The 27,994-nt window shown below is 32.1% G+C and overlaps 1 protein-coding gene across 1 annotated transcript; it reads right to left on the reverse strand.

Moving 5' to 3' along the window:
- Nucleotides 1–120: 120 nt before the first annotated feature.
- On the reverse strand, nt 121–27,748 carry LOC129225890 (solute carrier family 12 member 9-like). The gene is made up of 12 exons (XM_054860420.1): nt 27,483–27,748; nt 26,502–26,636; nt 25,363–25,497; nt 24,194–24,478; nt 19,795–19,902; nt 17,696–17,807; nt 16,064–16,221; nt 15,873–15,955; nt 11,511–11,635; nt 9,162–9,354; nt 4,318–4,563; nt 121–3,256 (listed from the first exon to the last, which is right to left on the reverse strand). Exons 1-12 carry the CDS (start codon nt 27,511–27,513, stop codon nt 2,393–2,395), a joined length of 2,475 nt encoding a protein of 824 aa, XP_054716395.1. The 5' UTR covers nt 27,514–27,748; the 3' UTR covers nt 121–2,392.
- Between the last annotated feature and the right edge of the window lie 246 nt (nt 27,749–27,994).

Raw genomic sequence — 27,994 nt, forward strand, 5'->3', positions numbered from 1 at the left:
ATATTTTGTTCCCAAAACTACAACAAGATTTTGTTTCCAAAATTTTAAAATAAAAACTCTTTCTTTTGAAGATGACCAATAACTTTGCTGATTAACATCACATGGTCTGTAAATTATAGTTTGAGAATATCACTGAAATATTCCAAATGCTTCTTTATTTTACTTATTTTATTTTGAAGCTTAATATCAAAAACAAAAGATACTGAAAGAAATGACTTTATAACAACAGATTTTAGCTCATAACAATAAGATAAGAAAATTTTTCACATACAACAACTGTCGATAACTCGAAGTCCCAAGGGACCAGATAAAATGTTTGAATAATTGGTAGATTGAATTATTTATAATAGGAGTCATGGGAAGTTTCCACAACAGTCTTAGGAGTTTGGGACCCAATGAAAACTTCAAGATAAAGGAATATTCAAGTTTTAAGCTTCAAATTATCAAGATTTCATTATATAGTGAATCCACTAAATTATTTTTATCAAATATGACCAGACGAGTTTAAAATGAAATTTGCATTTTATTACTACACATGTTTATTAACTGGTGCTTGGAATCATTTTAGTGGGACTAGATCAATAACAAATTTAACAAGATAAATGTAACTATAAAAATATCACAGATACAAAAACAAAAAAAAAGAAGGGGGGGGGGGAGAAACAAATCACGTAATCTTTTGCAAATTTCCACTAAAAAAAAGTAAATCAGAACTTGCAAATTAAGCATCGGAATTCTGCATTTAGATCCCTTGCTTTTTAAAATTTTTTTTAAAATAAAACAGCAAAGTCACTCAATAATTAAAATCTTAAAATTTCACTAATTTGTGCAAAAAAAAGAAACAATTAAAAGTACTTAAAAACAATACTAAATACCAAAACCTAGAAGAATTTCAAAATAAAAACACACAAACACACAAAGTAAATTTCAAAAGAGAGATAAGGTCTAAAGTTACAAATCCTTTCGCAAAATTCAGGGGTACTTCCCTTAATAGACTGTATCAATGTGATTTCTGATGATCCAGCCAATTATTGCTTAAGACAAATAGCCAGTATATTAACTAAATATACCCGATTATATTTTAATCAATATTTTGGAGGTATGACACATATTTAGGATTATTTTTTAATTATTTCATTACATATATAAAAATATATCCTTCTTTTTTTTGTGATTAAAATTATTCAGTAAGTGCATATACAAAAAAAACCTCTCATTTAGGAACTAAATTATGTTTTTTAAAAATTTAGGTAAATTAGGTTTTTTTAATAATTTAAAATTTAGGTAAATATATGCACAAATTTAATACTGTCTATTAAAGGGTGTTCTTAACCTCTGTTTTATCAAATTTAATGGAAACACATTTCGGCAGTAGTAGCATTTGCTAGGAATGAATGCAAATTAATCTTAACCCTAAAATAATGGATTATGTCCAAGTTTCCATAACTATCAATGTATTTATTTAAACAAAAAGTTCCAACTAAAACTCTAAAACTTCCTTGTAGGTCTAATGCTTAATTTTTCTACTTGTTCAAAATTGAGCAAGAAAAAAAATTAATAAAAAAAAATTAAATGAAACTTGGCCTTGGCCAATGTCTCATAAACAAAAAAAAAATCATTTGCACCAGACTATTTCCTCAAAAATTATAGGCAGGGGGCAGACTGACTGACAGACACACATCATTATAAAATTATTTGCCCCAAACACCTTTTGAAGCACAATTTACAACAGAATGTTTAAAAGACATTTTTAAACAGGAGTTACACAATAAATAAAACACCATTCAAAATAGGACATAAAGAATGCAGAAAATTAAAATCTGTCTTACATCATAAAAATGCTGCAAAACTCATTATTGAAGCATTTAGTATTAAACCAGCTCAATCCAGTTTTATAAATTTTACAGGAGAGGCAAAACCCGTTTCATGCTCTGTCCACTTGGTTTTTCCTACAGATTTGTTTTTCCTTTGAATAGCATACGGTGTACAGCTTCATTCTTGTTTCAATTTTTAAATTAGCAAAATTATTTAATGATTTACAGAATAACATAATATGGATTGAGCTGGTTTTGAAGTAAGTCAATCCTCTCTTTCTTATTTTTCTATTTTAAGTTCTATTAAATTAAGGTATTGGTACAGATAATTGTCTTTACAGTGTGGTCTTCATTGAAAGCATGGATTGAGCTGGTTTTGATGTAAACTGGGGTTCTGGTACCTGATTACAACCGGATTAAGTTTGATTCAATCCAAGTCGCTTTGAGGCTGAACAGTATCGACCAAGATCTGTCAAATCATGAGGGGGGGGGGGGGGGGGGGGAATTGAAAAAATCATGGATTGAGCTGGTTTTGATACTAAACCTCTCAATCATAAAATGGCCTAAGCTAAAAACATTCACAAAGCTGTAGATGTAACAGGGCTTATTCCATGGACTAGCAAAGTTGGAGGAAGATTCTGAGTCATCAAGTCAATTTGCTCCAGGTACTGCAACTGACTTTCGGTGGTAGGAGGTGGTGGAGGTAGGTACAGAAATAATACAGTTGTATACTGGCTATGTTGCTTAATCATGGTGTTAACTCCAGAAATATAAGCCATATTAATGTCCCCAATTTCTTTCCCTTCAATGGGTTCTAAAAGATCTGTTACATGGTCCCAAAGAATAATACTTATGCTAGCATTTACACGCAATAACCGTAACATATTTTCCCACTGTTGTTGATGATAGACAGAGTTTTCAGAATGTGCGCTGATACACATAAAAACTCGAACAATGGTTGATGTTTTCCACCCATTAACCATGTTTAGAATACAAGCAAGCTGCATGATGAACTGCCAGCAATTATCGATGCAGGTTGTGGAAGCAGGGTTTAAAAAGTTGATAGGCCAAAGGTCCACATAGTTTCTTTTTCCTTTTCTCATGAGTGCCTTTTTATCAAGCTTGCAAAAATGTCTTGCAAGGCAAACATTCTTTTGCAAACAAAATATGCCATCCCATACTATTTGCACAAACTCTTCAGGTGATAAAAATCGACCCTTACATTGATCTCTCAGTTCAAGGAAAACTTGATCTTTTAAGATAACTCTTTGTAAGTCATTAAATACAACGTCTTTTTCAAAAAAATCCACAGGATCAATTTCATCATAAAAGCCCAAAAGAACAGTGTTTGGTTTCATAGCTCCAAGTCCAGAAATTCTTGCCAAATGATGAAATCCTTCTCTAACAGATGGAGACATAGTGACTTCAACAAAAGCTTTAATCTAAGAATAACAAACACATTAGTCACCTAGAAGGAGCATACTATTAAAATTAGATTAAATTAAAGGCAAAAATGTAATCATTACAGAAATATAATTATTTCTACATTAAAAACACTACTTCTTTTAAGGCTATAGAAAACCTTCATATGAAATAATTAACAAGAATGAAATAATCATCATTAATAACATGAATGCATTTGCTTCTCTGAGGCATACTTAAGGGCCATAGAAAAGCAGGCATTTTGTAATGTATATAACAGCTTTATGTTTCATTGCAAAATACAAAATAATAATAAAAAACGCCTAAGGCAAAAACTTTTGTTTATTACATATTTCAATATTACTTTTGAAAAAAATATAGAACTGTCTTGAGCAGTACAAAATGACTAATTTTCTGTGGGAAGGTTCTCTATTTGTTTCTTTCTCAAAATAATATTAAAAAATTCGGTCAATTCACGATAACTCGAAGTCCCAAAGGACTGGCTAAAATGTTTGAGTTATTGGTAGTTCGAGTTATGGGAAGTTTCCACAACAGTCTCAAGAGTTTGGGACCTGATAAAAACTTCAAGACAAAAGAATATTCAAGTTATAAAATTTGAGTTATCAATATTTGACTGTAATTAGAAGGAAAGCATAATTATTCAGTTAAAAAGTTTGCGACAATAGAATGGGAGGATATTTTGCGAAAATTGAAAAGTTTAAAACTGATTTTCATAAGATTTATCTTTAAAAAAAACACACACACACATTTGACAACAAAATTTTGCTTAAATATTCCCACAAGTAAATTAATTTCACTAGGTCAGCAAAGTTGAACTCTTAGACTTAAATAATTTGTATAAATCTAAAAATGTAAGGAAAAACTGAGTCCAATTTGTTCCACACGTGATCGTGGAATCATCCTCAAAGTGGCACAAAATAAACGCCACTTTCAGATTTATTCTGCTAACTGTTTTGTTTGTTTCTTTCCTGTTGAATAGAAGCATAGCGATTTGAAAAATTAATTCATTATACTGTAACTTTTGCAAAGTTTAAGAGTTGTCATATTTAATCGAACTTACTTTAAGTTTATCCAAAAGTGTAAGCCATAGCGGATATTCTTCAGCAACTGGATCAGAAACAAGGTTGTTGCCTATCTTCCCAAGTTTTACATGCCCAATGACATAAAGACCACTCTTTTTTAAATCATTGGCAAAAAGGATCAGAGGCAAACTGGAACGGGGATTTGCAACTAACAATAAAAATTGAGGTCGCCAGAACTTCACGTGATCCTTACGACTGTCAAGGAGCAGCAAGTATTTCCGAACCTAAAATAAGAATGGAAGGCTAAGATCTTTAAAATCAGTTTTACTTACCTTGTACTTCATAATCATTAAGTGGAACTTAGTTATTAGAAAATTTGGTAGGAAGTTCGAAAAAATGTAGCTACGGCGATTCATACAGAAAAATCCTGCTTACCAGTTGTACGCCAAAATTGCTGTCACATTTAAAACACATTTTTTTTTTTAATCTTGTAGTTGGAATAGCTGCTTTGATATTTTGGCTGACAATGTTTTTAAAATGCATTTGAGTGAATATATATCAGTATTTTGCTTGTTGAGCAATTTATGATCATTTATTGCTTTTAATTTTAGTTGATGGAGTTAGTTGTAAAAAACACATTTTTTTGCTAGTTTGTGTTATTAATGTAGATGTGTCTTTATTTTATGAAATTTTTAAACAAATAAATTACAGATATTTAGTTGAACTTCAGTTCTTCAATTCAAAAATGAAAAAGAAAAGAATTCTTTTTTTTTCTCTTGAATTTTAAATGTGTTGAATTTAAATTTTAATTACTTGAAATCCAATGAATGAGAATGTTTCAAACATTTCCTTTCTTTCTTTTTTTTAACACTGTGTTTGGTGTTCCTAGACACTTTCATTTCAATTGCAATGTTTACAATATTTGCTGCAGACACTAATTACTAAAGATCATACTTACAAGCCATGTCCTCATACATAAATTGTAACAATTCTGCAGTTCTTCTTCTTACTAAAAAAGAGATGATTCTTCTTCCGTGTATTTATTTTGTGTTGATGAAGAACCACATTACTTTTTGAAAGTTAAAGTTCTACAACCATGGAACTGCTTAACATGTAATTATTTTTCCAGCAAGCAATGTCTGAACACAAAACGTTCAATTTGTAAAAAAAAAAACATATCTAATTTGAACTTTTATTTATTTATCACCATTTTATTTTTTCTTTTCTTAAAAAATCTGACTTTCAGCAGGTGACATCGAAAAGTCTTAAGAAAAGTTAATATTTTATCTTCCTAAATATCAAAGAAACAAAGAAGTTATGAACAGGGATGGATCCAGAAATTTTTGTTAGGGGGCATCAAGTTTTAATGGCCAACGTTATACCTCAACATAAAAAAATTAAGTATCAGTTCAGCAGGAGTGCCTACCCCCTTCCCCCCTCCCAGAGGGATGGCACACCACCTGATATGCTACGGAGTATCCCCTTGCCACAAATGAGATCAAATCTCTTTGAAATGAACCCCTGCTCTTCCCTAAATTTTTCAATGGCGCTACCAGTGTCGTGGAGGATCATATTCCCTCAAATTTTCATCAAAAGTCATATTTCTTTAGGTAAATAAGCTGGACACGTTGCCGTAAACTTTGAATACATTGTTCTTTTGAAAATGAACAAAAATATCAAAACAGCAACAGACCAGTAAACAAACATAACCAATCTTTAGAATTAAGACCTGCTAAGAGAAAATATCTTACAGAACCAAGCGAAAAAAAAAGGGTTAAAATTGACTCCATGTACTTTTTTTTTTCGAATCTAAAATATTGAAATTTGATAACTATCATAAAATTCATGCCACAGGGGGGGTCAGCCGACCCTTTGAGACTCCCCTGAATCCGCCCTTGGATATGAATGAACATCACTTGAAGTACTCTTTAAAATTACTTCACTATAATACTACAAGAAATTGAATCAGCAAAAAGCATAAACGTTAATTAAATATCATTGGCAAGAACCATTTATCTTATTTGTGTTTCCCTTAACCCTCTGACGGTCCTGGGTCATGAGTAAGATGTGTGAAATTCTTCCCCATGAAAAAATATTTTGGAGTAAATTACCATGTAAATCAAATGCCCTACCTTCTATCAATGCCTAACTACCACCCTGCGCCTCTGACTATTTGACAACGAACATTTAGCATCCAAAAAATAAGTGTAAAATGCTTTTGAAACATGTTCACTAGGGTGTGATAAGACATTCAAAACAATCAATGAGAAAAAATCAACCTCTTCCACATTACTCAACACAGAGTCTAGAGTAGTGCTGGACGTTATATCGATATACCGCTGAACACCGGTTTCATAACCATATCATGAAAACTGGTTTTTTGAAAACCGAATCCATGATATATCACGGCCGGCGGTATATCGCAAACAAAACTGGTGTCTTCGAATTTCGAATTCACCAACACTGGAATCGGCTGCACGAAACCGGTTGAATTGCGATCTCTCTGACGGACGTTTGACTTGCCTGAAGATCGGCGATTCCACTCCGAGACCTGCTGATTCGAAGACTACGCTCCCCCCCCCCTCTCTCCACGGCATGATTGCTTCCCGTCGCGGCGCGAACGGAGGAGTGTTACGTCATCGGTGCATCTGGCATGGACCACGCTTGCGCTGCTTCGAGGGTGGATGAAGGGTGGGAGGGGACATGCCTAACGATACCGGTATTTGGTAGCAAGCTTCGTCGTTTCGAATTTCGGAGGATATTCGAAGATTCGAATTTCGAACTTGTCGAAGCTGCTCAAACTGGTTTTTTCACCTTCGCGAGCCGAATTTATCACTAAGCTTTTATTTGGAACTGTTCATTTGGTTTTCTGGCGCTTTATTAGTTTTCTTTTCTCTGTTCTCCTTACTTTGTTGTTATTGTCATTGTTACATATTTTAAAATAATTATCGTTGTTTATTGTTCCTGTTGTTCTTTTTTTTTTTTTAACTTTCTTCTTAGTTTATGCTTAGACTGCTTGATGCAATTTATATCACTATAAGTTATATATAGTTAAAACTTATTCTGACAGGGGTACTCACAGGAAGGGGAGGAGGGGGGTATAGCACAACTTGCGCCATCAAAAAAAAAAAATGGACCAGGGAGGAGGGATAATTTTTTTATTTATTTAATTTTTTGATTTATTTTTAATGTAAATTATTTATTTTGTTCTGTTTATATTTTATTTTATTTATTTATTTAGTTTGTGGGTGTGTGTCATTAGCGTAGCACACAGAACTTTTCTAATAAAATAATAATAATAAATCAATAATATATATAAAAATATTTAAAAAAGTAAATAAAAAGGAGATCTAAAAAATAAAAAAGGGAGAGAGTTGTGAAAACGGGGGGGGGGGGGCGATTGGCACCCCTGTATTCTGATGTGATTGGCATCTGAATAGTATTTTATAAATTTTAGAAATTGTCTATATAATGCCAAAATCTTTGATGCAAATGATCCCAAGGTGTGTGTTGTAACGCTCTTATACTGTATCTATAAAGGTTGGGAAATTCTTCAAAACTCTGGTTTCGAATTGAAAAAAGTAATTATTAGTATAATCCTGTAAAAAATAAGAGCCTGATTTTGATATGTATTTCATAAAAGTGTGGGGAAGGGATGCCATAAGTCCCCCTGTATATGTATACAGCTGATTATACCGATATATCGATATATCATGATATTTAGTTTCTGATATATCGCGATATGCAAATCTAGATATCGTCCAGCTCTAGTCTAGGGTATTCTTTGACAGTTAAAACTTGGAGAATAATCAAGACTGCTCCCCCCCCTCCTTTATAAGTAAATACAGTTAAATTCTGTTACAACAAGCTTCAAGGGGCTAAAAATGTTGTTTATTGCAACAGAGATTTTAGATGCAATGGAATTGAAACAATGTTATGAAAGAATGGAACTAAAATAAGACTGAACACTTGTCTTGCAGAAACACAAATTGTGTAGTATTGGTTTTGCAGTAATGAGATTTTGCGGCATTAACTCATATGAACATCATTAATTAACTATAAGAAATAATATTCAAGTATCATTGTTAAAATATGTGAGTGAAATAATTTTTGGACTTTTTTATTCTTCTCAATAATGATATTCTTCTGGAGAATTTTCTCGGAACAATGTAAGAGGGGGGGGGGGGGAAATCCTCTTCACACTAAGTGGTTTGCTGGTTGCTATTAGTCGAGATCAACCACACTGATGATTTAATTGAATATCAGTAATGATGATGAGAAAACAAATTTGGAAATTGTTTATTATTTTATTACCAACATCATCATGAATGGATTTGAGCTGATAATTGATTGGATTAATCTATTCATCATAATCATCATCATTGGCTCGACAACCCATTGTGGGTCCTAGCTGTTTCCATAAGTTTCTTCCAGTTGGATCTATTTTTTGCTTGACTTCTCCAATTTTGAGATTTAATAGTTTTGAAGTCTTTTTCCAAGCAAACCTACCATCGAATTTTTGGTCTTCCTCTCGGACATTTGCCAGTTGGTTTACATTACCTGCCCATCTCATTCTTTGCAATTTAAAGTATTTTACTAACTCCATATCTTTGTAGTACCTGTACAGCTCGAATTTACTTTTTTCTCCATACTCCTTTTATTTCCACTCCCACAAAAATGCCACGTCGAATTTTTCTTTCCAAAATTGACAAAGGAGACTTGTGCTATTGCTCAACAGAAAAAAATAATATGATCCCCCCTTCTCCTCCTCACCAATTTACTGAAAGGAACAAAAACTGATATGGACTAGTGACTATATCTATACAAATATATACAAGAAACCAAACAAAGCAGTAAATATCAAAGTATAATAGCTAGTTACCTGATGGAAAATTAAGGCTTGACTAATAGATCCCCAGCGTACAGGAAGTGATCTTAGATGCAATATAATCACCAGCAATAAGCACATGATCACGGATATTGCAGCATATAAAGGGCTTATTACAAACATCATAGTAATACATCCTAATATACCAATCATCGCTGTATGCCATGAGAAGTATTGAAAAGAAGGCCTAGTGGAAGAACAAAGTATGATTTGTTGTAATGGATAACAAAGTTTTACATTGAATACAAAACTAATGCATTATTCCTTCAAATAAACTTAAATTTTATGAGTTAAAGAAAATACATTTAAAGTCTTTTGAAAATATTTTCAATCAATATTCAATAGAGAGAGTTCAAAGTTTTAATTCTTCCCTATGAAAGTTAAGTAAAAAACTGGCCTCTAAGTGCATATTTTCTCGAAATATTAACGGTCACATAGAAAATTATTATTATTCTAAAAAACAGCTACCAATTAAGAGTTCTCAGAACACAATATAACTTAGACTAAATGTTTGGTTGAAATAAATATATTTGAATATATAGAAAATATAACGTGATTATGTATTATATGAGGCCAGAAGAATACACCAATATGTGTCACCTGCATCTAACTAGAAGTAAAAAATGGTTCTCCCTTATACAATTTTTCATAGTAGGGGATTTCATTTCATTGCCCAAGTAAGATGTTTAGTCATCAGGTGACGAGTGACTAGTGATTATTTTCAGTCTAAATTTGCATTCCTTACTTTCCACTTTGAAGTCATGAAAAGAAAATGATTTTAATACATCAATTTACATTCAGTAAAACTTTCCCACACACTTGAAAAACAAATGAATTGTTCATCTACAAGCAAAATAATATAAAATTGTATCATACGAATTAATTGTTAATAACTATAGCACTCCAGTTAATGCGTAAAGAAAGTACTATAATGTTAAAAACAGAGAGGCATTTTTAGCAAACACTTAGGGAGGCAGAACGCCTTTAAACAACTCTGATCAATAGAATGTGTTATTCAAATTTAATTTTTTTTTTCAAACCCAAGAACCTACCTTGAAATTATTTTTACCTGTAGATTGCAGTAATGATGACTATTTCCAACAAACGACTATCATAAATTACACTATACATATCACAATAAGGAAGACCATTATATATGTACCATATTTGAAGTATTGCCAAATATCAATAATGAATTATACAAATAAAAATGTGACAAGGGAGCGTATTACAACTGGTTGTAATAGGCTCCCTTGTCACATAATAGGCTCTGGGCCCAGCTAGGATGGTCCTAGAAAGTTTATTAGTCCCCAATGAAGATCAATGACCTTCTTAAAGCTATTCATTCCCTTACTCATTACTGCCTCTTCGGGTAAGCTGTTCCAAGTTTCCACACAACTCAACTAAAGTAATAATTTTTCCTAAGTTCCAAATTAGCCTGAGACTTGAATAGCTTAAAACAATGATCCTTTGTCCTGCTTTCCATGCACAAATTTAATCATTCATTTTGATAAAATTAAACAGCTGAATCATGTCCCCTCTGGCTCTCCTTTGCTCCATGCCCTATTAAGCTTTTTAAGTCTGGTATCATAATCTAAAAATAAAAGTCCCTTTACTAGCCTGGTAGCCCTTCTTCGAACCCTTTGCTATAAAGAAGTATCTGTTTTAAGATAAAGAGGCCAAAACTGAACAGCATACATACTCCACATGAGGTCTTACCAAACTGCTTTATAAAGGCAGAACTTTTTTAGATTTTATTTGTTATAATTTCCTGCTTGTATTTGTATTTGCAAAAATTACACAATACATATCACAATAAGCAAGAACATTATAAACGTACCATCTATATTTCTCGAAAAAAAAACATAAATACTCAGGTATTTTTGGATTTTAAGACACAAGCTCAGACATTTTCCCAAGGCATTTGCCACCAACTTATAAATGAATAGATATTTTATGGCACTAAAGGGGATAAAATCATTTGTCTTACATAATATTGAAAAGAAAACGTATTCAAAAAAAAAAAAATGTAAGGTTTTCAACCATCTAACTATGAAAATGTTCAATTTATTAAGAAAAAATCCTACTTCATGAAATTTAGTGATCTCAGTAGAGTCTCAAACTCATTCACTGTGATAAATGAATGTCCACAGTATTTTGTCAATAAGCATTTGACAAAAAATGATAACAGATATTGCATCTCAGAAAAAAATTGGCACCTAGCTGTTCTCATGACAATTCCTCACTTGAAAAAATGCAGTTGATACTAAAATTATTTGATGGAATCGTAAAAATTAAAATTTTGAATAAGTAAAGTTCTAAAAAAGGGGGAAAATACATTACCTGAAATTAGGAGCTGATGCTAATTCCAATCCTAAGCAGGCTAAATTAGTAGAAAAATATGACAAAAGAAAGAATACAGAAGCTATTTGGGCAATGGTATTCAATGATCCAATGAGGAGTATCAGCTGGAAAATATATAAAATAAGGTAATCAAAATAAATATTGATTATATACATCACACACACATATAAATATACATTGGTCTTCAAAATATTAGGTTCAACTAGTTTTCTGAAATTCTACATTATGTAAAATGAAATTTTCATGTGAATGAAAAACACAATCTTCAACAAAATTTGAACAAAAATAACAGCTATCTCCTTCATTTTAGAATTTACCCTATACAAGAGTAAGAAAAAAATCTGCAAAAATCATAGTCTTGTAACTTTGCATCAAAGTTTTCTGCTTGACTCTTTAGAGTTGTAAATTTTGTTAAAAGTACCTAGGAGGGTCATTTCATGGTATTTTTGACATTTATGTGGAGTCCATAACGTGATCTTTTTTTTTTTTTGCCATAACTTTTTAATTTACAGTTTGATTTGCAAATTATTTTATTTTGAGTTGGTGTGTTGGTAGGAAAAGCTCAAAATAAAATAATATGCTAATCAAATAGTAAATTAAATGGCAAAACAAAGGTCACGTTTCAGACTCTACATAAATGTCTCAATATGACCCAGGAACATTTACAACTGTCTAGATGAAGTTGTTTGCCCAATTTGTTAAGGTGACAAGCAGTTGGAACAGATGAAATTGGGTTCTCAGAACCAAATGCTGCTTGAAGTCTTAACCCTCTGAATGCTCAAATTTTTTGAAGTAGCTTACAAATATTCAGATTTTTTATGTAAGGAAAACCAATAGAAAAAAAAATATATAGGGGAATATAAGGCAAAGTAAAATAGCTGAGATAATTTACCTTTTTCAAAATGAACGAATTGGAATTTAGTTTTGAAAATTATGGGACAGAAATAAAGAACAATGTATTTTATAGTAAAGCTTGCATTAAAACATTCTTGAGAGTAAATTGATAACTCCAAAGAAAGTGAAAAACCGTTGAAGGCTACAGACCTGTTCCCGCCTCTATCTTAAACATAGCCTTACATCTGCTACGCTTCCACATATATTCTAAGGCAACCCCTTAAATTTGCTCTGTACTCATTCATTCCAAATGTTCTCTCCACCTGTTTTTGTTGTTCCTTTTAATATCTAACATTGGTTCAACCTGTAGTTATTTCGTACCTGTAGTTATTGGTTCTACCTGTTTTATCCATTAAAGAACATGCTTTCACACTCTTAGAAATTTCATCTCAGAAGATGGAATTCGTCTTTCATATTTTTTTTTCTTAATGTTTAAGTCTCATTTCTAATTAACAGTCTTAAAAAAACATTGTCTTAAAAAACTTTAATCTAGTTGCTTTTCTTGTATTTCTTAATGCTTCTAGTCCTGCAGATGTATTGGAACTTAAATAACTTGCTCTGTATATCATTGTCATATTAGTATATTATGTCACATCCTAAATAATCCAAATATGATGTTTGTTCAACTCGTTTATTCTCCAAAATGATCTTTGCTATTACTGAATTTTTATCTTCAAAAGCCATTACCTTTGTTTTGCTGCTTGAGATATTTAAGTTAATGCCATTTCCAATTTTAGATAGAATTAAAATTGCACATAGCAAATTATCTTTGGCCTTGAAATATATATAAGTTGTCCACAAATAGTATATTATTGAACAAAGGTTTTCTGAGATTTATTCCTGTTCTGATTTGGCTCCTGCAGATTCTGATGACATATTCAATATATACGTTAAATTAAGGGTCCCCAACGTTTTTCTGAGAGGAACAGACTATATGTGCTATTAGATGGTTAAAATATTACCAGACAGGTATAGAGCACAGTAAATATTTCACCACTTCACTTTGCCCCAAATTCCTCTACTAAATTTACATAAATTCAGTTTTGAAGTATGCTTAGTATGATAAATATTATAACAAAATTCATTAAAAGGGTCAAATTCACACTCTTTACAGCAAATTAGAGTTTCATTAAATTTTCTTTTTTTTTTTTCTTTTTGAATTTGTTGAGCAAAAAACAATGCATTTTTGTTAGGTAAGTGGCTTGCAAAATGGACAAGCAGTCAGAGTAAATACTTCAGAAAATGCATTACAGACAATCTAACAACTAAATAGAGGAAGAAAGTTGCACAGCACAAGTTGTTAAGCAAAATATAAAATAGCTTTGAGGGTACAACGAAGATTCTACGTCAGTAACAATATAAATTTTTAAAAAAAATCTATCTAGGTAGTGATGACTGATATGCTTCTAAATTTTTAAATGCTAACACTTTTTGCTTTATAACATGCTGCATGGCGTTGCTCCTGCTAAGAATTAAAAGAAAGTCCGTTGAATAAAAAAATCTATGTCTCCCTAACCCCCTTCTGAAGTGAAATGATCATTTTTCTTCAACTAAAATGCATACACACCTTTTCAAAAAAACCTATAAAAGTCTTTTTGGAATTTAAAACTATTCGCCAAAACACATAAAAAGATAGCCGCCTGTGGTGACCAGCTAGTTCGTCTTTCTATGCAAGCAGCCCCAAAGGAGGAAGGGTACTCTCAATGCCCATTTCGTCGGATAATAACAAAAAGGACGTCTACTTTTATGTGAAAGCTTTATTTTTTCAAATTTGGGGCAGAGAGGGGGGGGGGGGACATTGATCGCCCATTGAAGTTCCGTAAATATGGGCCTATCTATCATTTACTGATCATCTCATAAACCTCTATTTATCTATCAATGCGATCTATGCATATCTATCTCTGATGGTAGTTAACAATCTTCTTCCATGTATATAAAACAAAGATCATGCAAAAAACCACGTGCTTTATTTAATTAAAATAGCACCAAAAAAAAAACTCTGCTCTGCAGTGTGCAAAAGATTTTAAAAAACCTCACTGCTTTTGTTGAATCAAATGCACACAAATATGTAAAGTTAAATAAAAACAGTAAAATGCGGGGGGGGGGGAGAAATGAATAAAATTCCTAAATGGAAATAAAAAAAGAAGCAAAAGCAAGTGCTGCAGTTGGATCACGTAGCCATGACCTCATTTCCATGACGTAATGATCATCCTAAGCTGAAGATTGACAAAACTTCGGCTATGCTTGGAAGTCGTGCCATGCACCGCATTAAAAAAATTGTAAAAAAATAACTATTGAGTATTTTTGCAAAAAAAATTTCTCTGAGGAAGGAGAAATGGCATAAACATTACATAGTTAGATTTCAGAAAAGAGGCCTTTATGCTTTTTGCAGGATGAGTTTAGAAAAAATTAAACCCGGTAAAAAATGCAAAATAAAGTTTTTTTTTCAAAAATGCATAAAAAAAATACAAAAATCGCTCTATTTACAAAACCTTTTTTTCACCATACTTGAAAATGAATTTTCTGCATTTTAGTACAAAATTGTTTTCCTGGAGTAGTTGGTTTATGGTCTGTGGGGTAAAAAGTACTAAAAACTGCTAAAAATCACATAAAACATTGAATAACATTTTTCTAATTAAAATATCAATGTAAATTATAGCATATAGCCTTACTCAATAAATGGACTATTCAACACAAAAATTATCTTTCAATTCGAACCGGTAGTTTCTGAGATTAGCCCATTCAAACAAACAAACTCTTCAGCTTTATACTAATAGTATAGATAAAGCATTTGCACTCTTTAGCACACAAAAGACCACAATAATAATAATTTTGCATTTCAACTCAGTAATAAATTTTCACAGAAGATGGAAATTTTAAATTGAAATGGAAGATGCACATTTAAAATGACTTAAAATAACAATAATAGTAATATTCAGTAAATTACCACCCATTAGCCAGGGCTAAAGCAGAAATACATGAAATACACCGCCAGCTCAGTCATTTCCAACCGAGGACTGCAGTTTCGTACTTATTAGCACTCATCAGCCCGGCATAAGAAAGTGACTGAGCTGAAGATGGAAAAACCTCTTAAGGAAGCCAAGAGTGCCAAACAAACTGGTAGCCAATATAGAATTGGCACAGACCAGAAGAGTGACCGAAGCAATGGTTCGGTTCATTGCTTCATTGCTTGAACCGAAGCATTGCTTCAGTCACTGGTCTGATCTGTGCTAATTCTATATTAGCTACCAGTTTGTTTGGCACGCTTGGCTTCCTTAAGAGGTTTTTCCATCTCCAGCTCAGTCACTTTCCTATGTCGGGCTGATGAGTGCTAATAAGCACGAAACTGCAGTCATCAGCTGGAAATGACTGAGCTGGCGGTGTATTTCAAATAATAGTGATTAGATGATAATTAGATGATAATGTGATTGAAAGAAACTTTCTCACCTGAACAAGAATCCAAGCCACAACCACCGCTGCAATAGGATTTCCCCCATAAGCAAATTGTGCAACTGGTTTTAACAGCACACCTAGGGGAATTACATTGCAATGTAATAAATAACTAAGAATTAAATTTTGAACACATTGTAGGAGAAACAAACTTAGTTAAATATGCTAAAAAATGAATTGGTATTTACCAAATATTTCATCTTTTGCTAAAGCTTCTAAAACTCTTGATGATCCAATCAAATTACTCAAAGAAGCCGACAATGTAGCGCAGAATAAACCAATAGCAACTAATGGAGGATACAAATTGATATACTGCATGTACAAGTTATTGTTTTTCAAAAGGATACTGTAAAGAAATTAAATTTTATTACTTATTGTTGTAGTTATGATTAGACTCATAAATATTATAAACACCTTAATTTTAGTAGAAATGTAAAATTCTCAGTAGTAATCCCTCAGAGTGTATTCAAATGAAGACAAATATATGAGAAAATGTTCAAAGAGATTTTTATGCTAGAAGCTGAAGGAAAAATAAATGTTAGAGCAATGAAGCTTGCATATTGTGTCAAATATTTTTAATCCTAAATTCAGTGGTAAAAGTGTTAATTTGAAAAAAAAAAAGAAAAAATATTCAACTTTGGAGCCTTCCTAAATTAAAAATTTAGGGTCTTAAAATCAAATTCTGAATTTTAAAACTTTCTAATATGGAGTGAAGGTAGGGGTTTCCAAACTTCTCAGATTTATGGAACACTTTGAAGAATTACAACTTTTTCACGTCACCCTAGTCTATCTGTTTTTCGTACATATTGAAAAAAAAGGCACTTTGCAGAACCCCTCAACCCTACTTGTGGCACCCTAGGGTGCCACTTTGGGAACCCCTGAGCTAAGGTATAGTTTGTTTCAGCAAAATTTCGACAGCAATAGATTTTTAAAAATTGTATAGGAATTTTGCCTCAACCCATGATCACACGCAGTGCTCTCAAATTGATCAGCTTAACGGGACATTGAAAACAAAAGAAGAAAAAGCACTACATTTTGAATAGAACAGAGAAAGACAGTCAAAATAAATAGGTTAGGTATAGAAGATTGAGAGCATCACAAGAAAGAGCATGGCATTTCTACAATTAATGACAACTCATGATTGATCTGTTTGAAAACAATAGTATCCATTTGATTGAGTAACAAATGTTGCTTGCATGAAGAACGTGGTCAGTTATTTTTAATAAATTTGAAAAATTTCTGCGTTGAAAGTGGTAGTCAGGAATGGAGATCACAGTTTTAAGAAGTGGTATTGATCACGTATTGCAACCGAATCAATTACTTACAACTAGTGGCGCAGCGAAGGGGAAGTTTTGGGGGCAAAAACACACCTCAGAGGCCTTAATTTCAGCATTATTGCTAATCCTAATACAGTAGCTTTTGCACATGCAAGGAGTATTTTGTTAAAAAAACCTCTAGAAGGTAATCTGGTTGCAATAGTGCTCACAAATGTAACTAATCAACTGGAAAACTGCAGAAATTACACTATTAAGAAAAGCATGTTGAGCAATATTGTTAAAGGTTTGAAATTAATATAATGCAAACATGTACAGGAAAAAAATTGATAGACATGTGGCTGATCATGAACTGTTTCAAAAATTTCCCCTGATTTACTGAGATAGATACACATATCATAAAAATTTATTGTAACACAAACCATACAGAATAACTCAATTCAACCCCTTCAAAAATTTAAATACTAAAATTTTTGAACTATTCCAGCATTCAAAAAATCACATTAAAATAAAAATTAAAAAATAATTCACTTAATCAATATTTACCTAGAACAAGTTGCAGCAGAAAGAAAAAATAAAACCATATATATAACAAAAGTAAACGCCATAGCTGTCAGTGTTCCTTTTGGGATTGAACGACCCGGTTCCTTGAGGTCCCCTGAAATTGGTTTCAACACTTTAATATGGGTAATATCTTAAAAATACACTTTAGCTTATTAAATATTATGATTAACATTTTGAATAAAATTGCTCTCCTTTCAAATGCATAATGATCAATTAAAACTCTTAAAGGCTAAAAGACTCATGAGGAGGAAAAATCAAAATTACCAGTACATTAATTTCAGAAACTCTTCCAAAATGGAGAATTTATACAAAACCATCCATCACAAAGTGAAAGAGTTTTAAGAATGTACAGTTCTGGATCACTGAGTTTTCCCGAGTTGGGGCAAATCTTGAAATTTCCGCCCTCACCCATTTTTTTTTTTCAAGTTCTTATATTGAATTTCAACAAAATAAAAATACACAAATGTGGTGAATTTGCCGCTTTCTAGAAGTTGCTGCCAAGGCAAGGACCCTGGCTTGCTCCCCCTTAGATCTGGCATTGACAATGTGAGAGGAATGGATTTAACCCTTTTTGTAATGATTTTGTAAAGTAACTACAGTATGAAGAACTCCAATAATTTATAATTATTTCACTGTCGCCCAAAAGGTACATATTTTCTTTCACCAAATCCAATAAATCACAGCCACTTGACGGACCTCATTCTGCCATTCATTCTGGCGTCAGAGAGAGAAATAATAATGCATGAGAGCAATCAGGGATGTGCCAACGTTTTGGGGAGTGGGGGGGGGGAGCAAACAAAAAAATAACAACCGATGGAGCACCAACTTTTTTATTCTACATTTCCTCTGGTAAACATAGAATTGAAATATATTTACAAGCCAAACAAGTTCCTTTTATGAGACAGGCTCTGAGAATGGAACACGAGGAAAGGCACTTATAAAAATTAGCATTTTCTCCCCTCTTTTACTATTGATTACATCCACCTCCAGTAAGTTTTACAAGCATTTATTAACTGGTGGGAGCAAGATATAACGTTTGCCACCTCTCCTTCGGAAACTGGGGGGGGGGGGGGTTCGCCCCCCCCCCCAGTCCCTGTTGGCACGTGCCTGAGAGCAATCATTTGAATGGAACATGGATAAGTAACGTCATCTAACAGTAAACATTTCGTTCCAAAACCAAAATGCAAACTAGCGTCGTCGTTTGGATGGCTGCCTAGTGTTTGCCGTAACGCAGGGAAGCATCGTTCATCCCTGAAGAGCATCTAGCACTGAGGCAAATTTGCATCATTCGTCCCGAACGGTTTAAAGCATCCAAAATAAGATATAGGAAATATCAAAAAATGAATAGATCATAATGCTGTAATTTGTTTGGAAAGCATTACTGTTTGTACTTGCGCTTTAAAATTTTAATTTCTAGGATGATCTTCGAATATGTTAACTCATTGTTCCAAGAGAACAAAATTCTTTCCTTGTTTATCTATGGACTAAGTCTCCCATTGTGAAGTCATAGCAGCAGTCTCAGTAGTTTAATGTATACTTTGCATGAAAGTTTTAACTTCCCATACACCAAAAGTTCACTTAATTTAAGTTCATTCAAGAGAATTGTTTACTATGAAAATTTTATTGAAAGACTGATCAATCCAATTGCATACAGATATTCTCATGGTTTAAATTGTCTCTAAAATTTAATTTTTAAATGAATTAGCAACTAATTGTTCAGATGTATGGATGGAGAGCAACACATTATATACAAGATTTTTCTGAATGCTTTACAATTTTCTTATACATATCTCAATCTCAATTTTATCATTAATAAATTTTATAGATTTATCATACAACTAGAATTTTATTGCTCTATCATTGTCTATGGATAAAACAGAATATCTTATACATATCTCAATCTCAATTTTATCATTAATAAATTTTATAGATTTATCATACAACTAGAATTTTATTGCTCTATAATTGTCTATGGATAAAACAGAATATAAAAACACTGAAGATATTTTAAAGAATTTAATGTTAATAACTTTTTAACACATTACACAATTTTACATTATAATGTTTTAAAATATTTCTACCTGAAATGTTTGCTCCAGCCATAATGCCAGTAACCCCACTAAACATGACAGCAAATACTGTAGCAAAATTTATCATATTACCAGTTGTATAATCAATGTCATAATTTTCTGTAAAAGTAAAGAAACATTTATAAATAAGAAAAAATCTAAATCAAAAACATTGATAAAACTACCAAATGAAATTAAATATGAAATAAAAAAAAACTAAATGCATTTTTATCAAGGGATGTTAGGAAATAAAACAAGTAACATAAAATTTCTCAGTAAAATGTTTAGAAATTCATGTCATGTTTAGCAAGAAACCTACTAGGTCTAAGTGTAAATAATATGAACCGAATCCTGATTATAGATAACATTCACTCCATGATGTGGGGTGGGAAAAAGGCAGGTGCGGATAATTTTCTCCTTCTCCTAGGAAATTTTCAAATTTAACGTTTTTAAAATGCATTTTTACAAAATATTCTGCAAAAACTTGCAATTTTACTTTGGGTGTCATCCCAAGATGGGTAATACCTGGGACAGATTGATTCCCCTCCCCCCTTATAGCGATCCCACTGTTTTAATTTTGCTAAACAATCTTGCAACAATACACATAACTAGCATAAGTAAAAATAATGATCGAGAAGAAGAAATAGAATTTGTAAATGACAATTTGTGGAAACAACTTTTTAAACTTATGCAACCAAAATGTATGCTAGGAAAAGAAAATACTTAGATTAATTTCAAATAAAATTAAATCATTTCATTTTGTTATTTGTTTGTGACGAAAGGACAAGAGATAATTTTGTTCCAAAAGGCATCAAGGTTTTTTATTTTTTATTTCTAAACATCTATACTGTCAGGATTTTTAACCACATAATTTAGTGCTTGCAAAATACCAGACAGCCCTTTCTGGTACATTGCAAGTTGTTCTGCCTTAGCCCTAGCTTAGGGGCGGTAATTTACTGCTAAAACACATAATTTAGTGTTATTACCATTCATAGATTATCTTTTCTTCTGGAAAAAATTATCTTTTTCTTAAATTCAATACTAAATCTCAGGTAACAAACACGTTTTTTAAGAATTGAAAAAAATGAAATTAATGTCATTAGGAAACAAGCTGTTCAACTAGCATGAAATATAGTACCTGATTTGACAAAAAGATAAAACAAAATAAATCTAGCAAAAACTCTTTATAATTTATTATGCTTATATGAGCATAAGGCCTCCTACACACAAAGTGGTTGGTTGAATCAACTTTTTTTTAAAATTGTCAGTCAACTAGTTGACAGTCGTTGTTTGTTGTGTTCAGACGAAGCAACTTAGTTGAATCGACTTTTCATCTTGAAAGAAAAGGGTATATTAAAAAATTATAATTTTATGTCCACATCCCCAGACTCAATTTGTTGGAGCAGTTGCTCTAAAATGCTGTTACAATTGAATCAAGTTGACTCAACTAGTTAACTTGTGTGTACAAGTAAACATTTGGCAATGTTCTTTTAGTTGATTCAACTTGAAACTTTAAACATTATATCTGAAAGTGATTTCTATTGTTGCAAAGTGATGAATCAGTTTAGGAAAAACAACGTTAGTTTCCAAAGTAGTAATTTTTGTTCCAATGTACCCCAAGACAGGATAGAATGGTGCACAAGTACTTTGATATACTTTTGGTATTTTGGTACACTTACAAGAAATATATAAAACTAGCTGCGTCGGCCGGCTTTGAACGGTCCACCTCAAAAATAAAAGTTATGTCAAGTGACGCGTGTTCAACAATCAGGTTTGAACAGAAAAAAAAAATCTGTAAAATTTTGCTGCAGATTTCGGAAAAATAACCAAAAAGTAAACATTTTAAATCCCTCGATTACAGGAGAAGCCTTTAAAACAAAACCCAGAATTTTAATTGCTCATATTCAAGACAAAAAATGGCAACAGATCTTTCATCTCAATGATTTTCTTCACGCTATAAATTTTAATAAAAGCATTGTTGCAGAAAGTTGAGATGAAGAACTGAATAATAATTTGAATGGAGGAAAGCATTCGAAAAATAGGGATTTTATGTTGAAATCTAAGTGTTGTAATTAATAGTTTTCAATTGATATCTCTGCTAATTATTATCAGAAGATTATGATTATGATAAATAGCCAAACATAAAGACGGGAAGAAGACGAATCCATCAATACCTGGTTCGATGGTCAGTTCACTGTCGTTTGGGAAAAGTAACTTGGACATACATAGTTGCATACATAAGTACATATGCTCAGTTTTTAATTATATAAGATTAACTTAACACTTTCAGCAACAGTAACCAACAGCAACAGTAATTGGGATGCAAAAGTGGAAAAATACATGAGTAGTTATTTAAAACTGCATCAATATAAAGAAACCACGAGGCAAAACATATGGGAAAATAATGGTTGAATTTCAACAGGTAAAGATAATAATGCTGCAGCTCTAGCAGTACCACCACAAAAAAGTAGGCAGGTTAAGCATAAAACATAGTGAAGCATTAATAATGCTGCTGTCAACCTGTTCAGCATAATAACATTTTGAAGAGTCTTTTTTTTTTCGTTTCTTAAACACTTTACAGAAAAAACTTGGATTCCGTATTATCTTTCTTAGCTTCAATCTGGCCAACAAAATAAGGGTAGTACTTCTGTCCGACAAATTTTACTAACCCCTAATTAATGAGATATTTGATCTATCGTACACGTAGTTTGGTTGGGATAAGTAGATCTTCCCGAGAGTTGTCACTGATGCTATCTTCTGAACTTTTAGGAGTTTTTGAAACCATTTGTTTAAGCTTCTGAAGTGGGCAGGTTGTTTTGGCGTTTATTCCATTCGCCTAGCAGAATTTCTAGTGAACTTCTGGTTATATCTTCAACAGCTTCAAAAGCCTGCTTTAAGAGTGTAAGTAAGGACTATTGACTCTCTCTTCCTTTGCTTATATGTATTATTTAAATTGCGTCTTGCAGCTTTTGGATGTGGGTGACAGATTCACTTCAACTCGGCAATTTGCCAAAGAAATAAATAATATGTGGGGAACCGAGTAGAATTTCTAGTGAAATTCTGGTTATATCTTCAACAGCCTCAAAAGCCATTTGACAGATTGTTTCCGATTCAGTAAATTTCCACAGAAATAATATGTGCAGCACCAATTTTTAAGAAAATAAATTGAGTAAACGAGATGAGTATACTGATTGAACTGATCCTAGTAAATGTATTGGAACAATACAGAAATAATAGAAAACAGGCTTTAACAAACAGAAACCCTTCAAACCAGAGGTTCCCAAACTTCAGACCTCCGCGGAACCCCTCCGGAGAAATTGTGAACTTCGTAGACACCCCCCCCCCTCCCCTGATGCGCACAAAAAAAAAAAAAAAACTGATTGGACACAGTTAAATTTTTTTTTTTCCCAATATATTCTTACACTTGTTTTCCCCTTTAAATATCATTTTTTCATTGTTCTGTTTATTTTTCAAAGATATTGTCTGGTTTTTCATTTTTTATATTTTATTATTATTTTGAGTTGTGGAAATAAAATTCAATTAGGAATAAAAATGTTATTACCAAATTTCTGAAACAAGTTCACTAATAAAAATGAACTTTTGAAGTTAATGAACAAAACACTGTTAGTCTAGTTTAAATGTGTTAATTTTTCATGAGTTGTATTTTTATCACGTATTAGGATTTTAATTATCAACTATGGTTCAGGCAAACCTACCCTGGCAGCATCCTAATGCTGTGATTTGGATATGCGTAGCCTTCACAATGCTACCTGCTTAAGTTTTGCTCAATTATAGGGAGCCATCCTCTGCTCGCTGTTTGTCACCAACCCCCGGAAACTAAAAATGTGCCTTAATGTTTGTATTTTACTTAATATAGTTTTGTAACAACATGAACTAAGTCATGTACACAAAATTAATGACTATGTAGTGTGTTTACTTCGGACAGTTCCGAAGGGGAGGAGGGGTTGTGTTGCACCCTGCATATACTTAAACAAGAACTTTTTTACTCCTCATAAATGTGTTTTCTTTTTGAATTAAAATATCGTTACATATCCTTGAATCTCAATTATATTTTAAGTTTTAGCTGGAAGCACCCCAGACCCCTTGGCATTGACTCCCGGAACGCCAGGGGTCCACGGATCACAGTTTGGGAAACTCTGCTTTAAACAATAAAGTGAACTAATTTAGACTGTTATGGGACACATTGGTACATCCCAGGAGCAGGTTTTTTATTAAAGTACAATGGCTGATGCTGATTACTTACACTGTGGTTCAAGGCCACTTATTTATTGCTTTAATTTATACGATATTTTTAAAAGAGCAAATTATTATCATTATAAAATGATTCATCAAAAGATTTTGAAGAATATTTTGCTTTAAAAAATTCAAACACAATGAGAAACGTACATACCCCAAATATTGCTTGTAAAAGTATGCCAACTGAATCCAGTATACTCAGCTCGAGTCAAATTTGCAATTACATTTTCAGCAGGGATTTCAACGAAAAACGGATTTACTGCCAAGAAGCTGATCAGCACTGATGCAGTACTAAAAATTACAATGCAAAATATAATTACAGATGTGCGTGCAAACATTGAAGCTCCAACAAGGCACACAATCAAGTTGAAGAAGTTCAGTACAGAGCCATATAGAAAGTTGTACCAAGTTCCACTTGGTAGAAATGAAGCTAAACTGCCTGAAAACAAAAGAAAGAAAAATTTATTAGTTACAATAAAAACAGTACACTTGCATTCAAACCTTTAATTTCATGTTTATATACATATTGATAGACGGTGAAGTATGGGTTACAACAATTAGGTAGCACATATTACCAGCAAAATACATGAAAATTCCCCTGAAGAAACACATTTTCTGAAGCATTAAAATTTTTTAATTATCTCTGTCAATATTACAATACAATAAATATATAAAAATACAACACAGAATATCGCAAATAGTTCTAAAATGTAATTATAAAAGAAAGTATGAAGAAATTATTTGCAAAGAAAACAGCATTTATGTGCTTCAAAATTACAAGAAATTTTAGCACGTGAAATGGAGCTGTTGATTGCTGATAAAAGTCATACATTAATGACTTCCTTAGTCTGAAATCTATCTGTGATGTCATCAGATATGCAATTTGCTTTGAAAGGGAATATAAATTATTTTTGATATAAAACTTACTGAATTTTAGATGCTCTAACAATAAAATACTGCTATAGCACAAGTTTAATAGCTAGCAACGTCAGAGCACTCCCAGATCATTGATATGTATGAAGTACAATATATATAACAGCAGAAAGATGCTAATGGTGAATTATATTCTACAAGTGTCTGCCACAAGCAAAAGTTTTACAATTTCAAAAAAAAAAAAAACTCAATTACCAAATATTTAAATTAAAATCAGCTTAATCGTTAGAAAAATAGATTATGTTTCTAAGGAGTTTGATAATTAAAAGTCTCAAGGAATTTTTTAAATATCTGTTCAAGCTAAAAGGTTGCTAAAACTTTCTGAGAGTAAAGACAGGAAATGCACACACAAATAAAATCATAAATAAATAAGTACAAATATAAAGTTACCTTCTTCTCCAAAGCTATCAGTCAAACCCTCTACACAACCAGTAATATATAATGCACTGGAAAATATATTTGCAAGAAAGAATAAAGTTCCAATACTTCCACCAAACTCAGGACCTAAAGCTCGACTAATCATAACTTTAAAACGATTAAGGAACAGAGCTAAAATAAATAGACAGAATGAAATAATCAAAGCAACATCAAAACATTCTGCAAAAAGATTTCTAGATTCCCTTCCTCCCACCAAACACACTTTAAAAATAATCAAACAAACATAAATTTATCCAGTGACTAGTTTTGATTAAAATTAAGTTTATGATTAAAGAATAAATAAAAATCAATTCAAAACTGAATTTAAATCTCAAACACTGAATATATTGTTCCGCCAAGCACATGTCGATGGTGGCACATTTATCTGAAAAATCTGGGTACTAAAAATCTTGGAAAGTTCATGCAAGTTATTAATTACAGTCAAGTCTGCTTAATGGAATAGCCAACTTTCCACGAGAACTTAATCTAATAAGAGAAATATTCCATTAAATGGGATTAAAATAATAGATAACAATGGTTTGGTACATTGAAAATGTATATTAAACAGGATATCTTTTTAACCGATACTCTAATAAGCAGGCTTGACTGAATTATATTATGGTTTATTTTTGTAAAATAACCATAATTTTTATAACCATAAAAATAAACCATAATTTTGTATAATGATAAACAGTAGTCAGAGAGAAAATATTTCCAGCAATGATATAATCTAATTAAAAACTGAGTCCCAACCTATTAATAATTAATTTCTACTTTTACTCTATTATGTACTGGTTTTAAAAGTAACCGAGAAAGGAAAACTAAGGGAGAAGTGGGAGATGTAATTTAAATGAAATTAAAAAAAAAATTGATTTGAAAGCAAAGGGCCTAATTTCAAGTAATTCATTAAAGACAACCTGTAGCAATAAGAAAGTTTGCCTGCATGATATGAACAAGTTTTCAAAAACCTTTCAAAACATTTTTTTTAAACATTCTGGATAATTTGGGTACCACTAATTAACATTATAGGAGAAAGAGAATTTTTTGTAATGAAAAATATTGATGAATGATTAGATAATAATAACACATCCAAGAAGTACAGAAAAGGATACAGTATGCTCCTCCGCCTTCTACAGCTCCATTTGTAGATATTGCACAGATTGATAAAACTGTTGACACTAAAATAATGTATGACAAAATTGCCCCTGCTAATGTCTCTAAAAGACCAGCATGTCCAACTATGAAACCTAGAAAATAAAGTAAAATGACATGAAAATTGAAAGCATGGAACAGCAAATCAATATAATGACAGCAAATCAGATTAAATTGTTCTTTAAGTTGAGAAACTTTTGTATTTTAAACCTCTTGCCTGATACAGGTTTTAGCAATCCGCAAAAATTTAAATAATATTCATACAGAAAATAATCTGCTTAGCTTTTGAATCAAGAACAGTGATTTAAAATATTGATCTTATCCTCATATATATAACAGGCAATGGTCAAGTAACCCGCGAGTTTCATTGTTGAAACTTGCGCCACGGCATGATAATTTGATAATATGTTTTGGTAATGTTTAACATGCAGGGAAAGGCTTTATCGTGACAAGGCTGAACTTGATCCGGTAACTTAACTGTTTTACTTGTAAGAGTCATTTCAGGAGAATGAAGAAACAAAAGAATGGTAAACAATGAAAGTTACCTACTGGAGTTTAGGGTTAATCCACTGGAGTTAGGGTTATACTTTCAACTATCAAAATATCATCAAACAGGCAATGGCTTTGTTCAAACGTTAAAGTAATTTTCACCCATCATACTTTGATGGGCAATTTTCTAGTTCTTTACAATAATCATCAGTTTTGTTAGTATTTTTGACCAACACCACAGGCAGATATGGTTACAATATTATAATATTATACAGGTTACAATATTTAAACTTTTTTTACGTGCACCAAATTTTTTTTGTACTGGAAAATAAGTCAAAATTAGTTTATGGATAATATTTTCACTATATCTCAAGCTTTGAGTCTCCTATATGTCTCATTTTTAAAATCATGCTTCAAATTTCAAATACAGAAATACCATATTTTTTACTCACCAACACGTAAAAACAAAACAGCACTAAACATTGAAAGTGAAACAGGAACAAACACACCAGGGAAAGTGGTAAGGCTTCTGAGAGAATTGTTACTGGTTGTTGGTGTAAATTGAGAGTCACTATTGCTGTCACTAAAGTTACACAAAAGTTGAACATTTCTAAGCAATGGTGTTTTATCATTTAGCCTTTTCCTTGGGGCAATATTAACTTGAGAACCATCCACAGACTCCTGTTGTACTGAATTCACTGAATTCTCAGAAGACTCCATTATCTACCTGAAACTGAGCAAAATATTTTAAAAAGGGATAATCATCATACAGGTCACAGGCAGTTCCACAATACGTGAAACTTTGTACAGAGAAAAAATTTTTAGGCACAATTATTTAAAACGTTTAAATAAGACATTAACATACAGGTACAAAAGTGAGGACCAGCAACCGTCCGCATTAGAGGGGTTTTACTGTATTAAAGAAAAGAAGATGCGAGCAGTGATGCTCCCATCAATTTTTCTG

The sequence above is a fragment of the Uloborus diversus genome, chromosome 7 (assembly GCF_026930045.1).
Source record: "Uloborus diversus isolate 005 chromosome 7, Udiv.v.3.1, whole genome shotgun sequence".
In the NCBI taxonomy this organism is placed as follows: Eukaryota; Metazoa; Arthropoda; class Arachnida; order Araneae; family Uloboridae; genus Uloborus; species Uloborus diversus.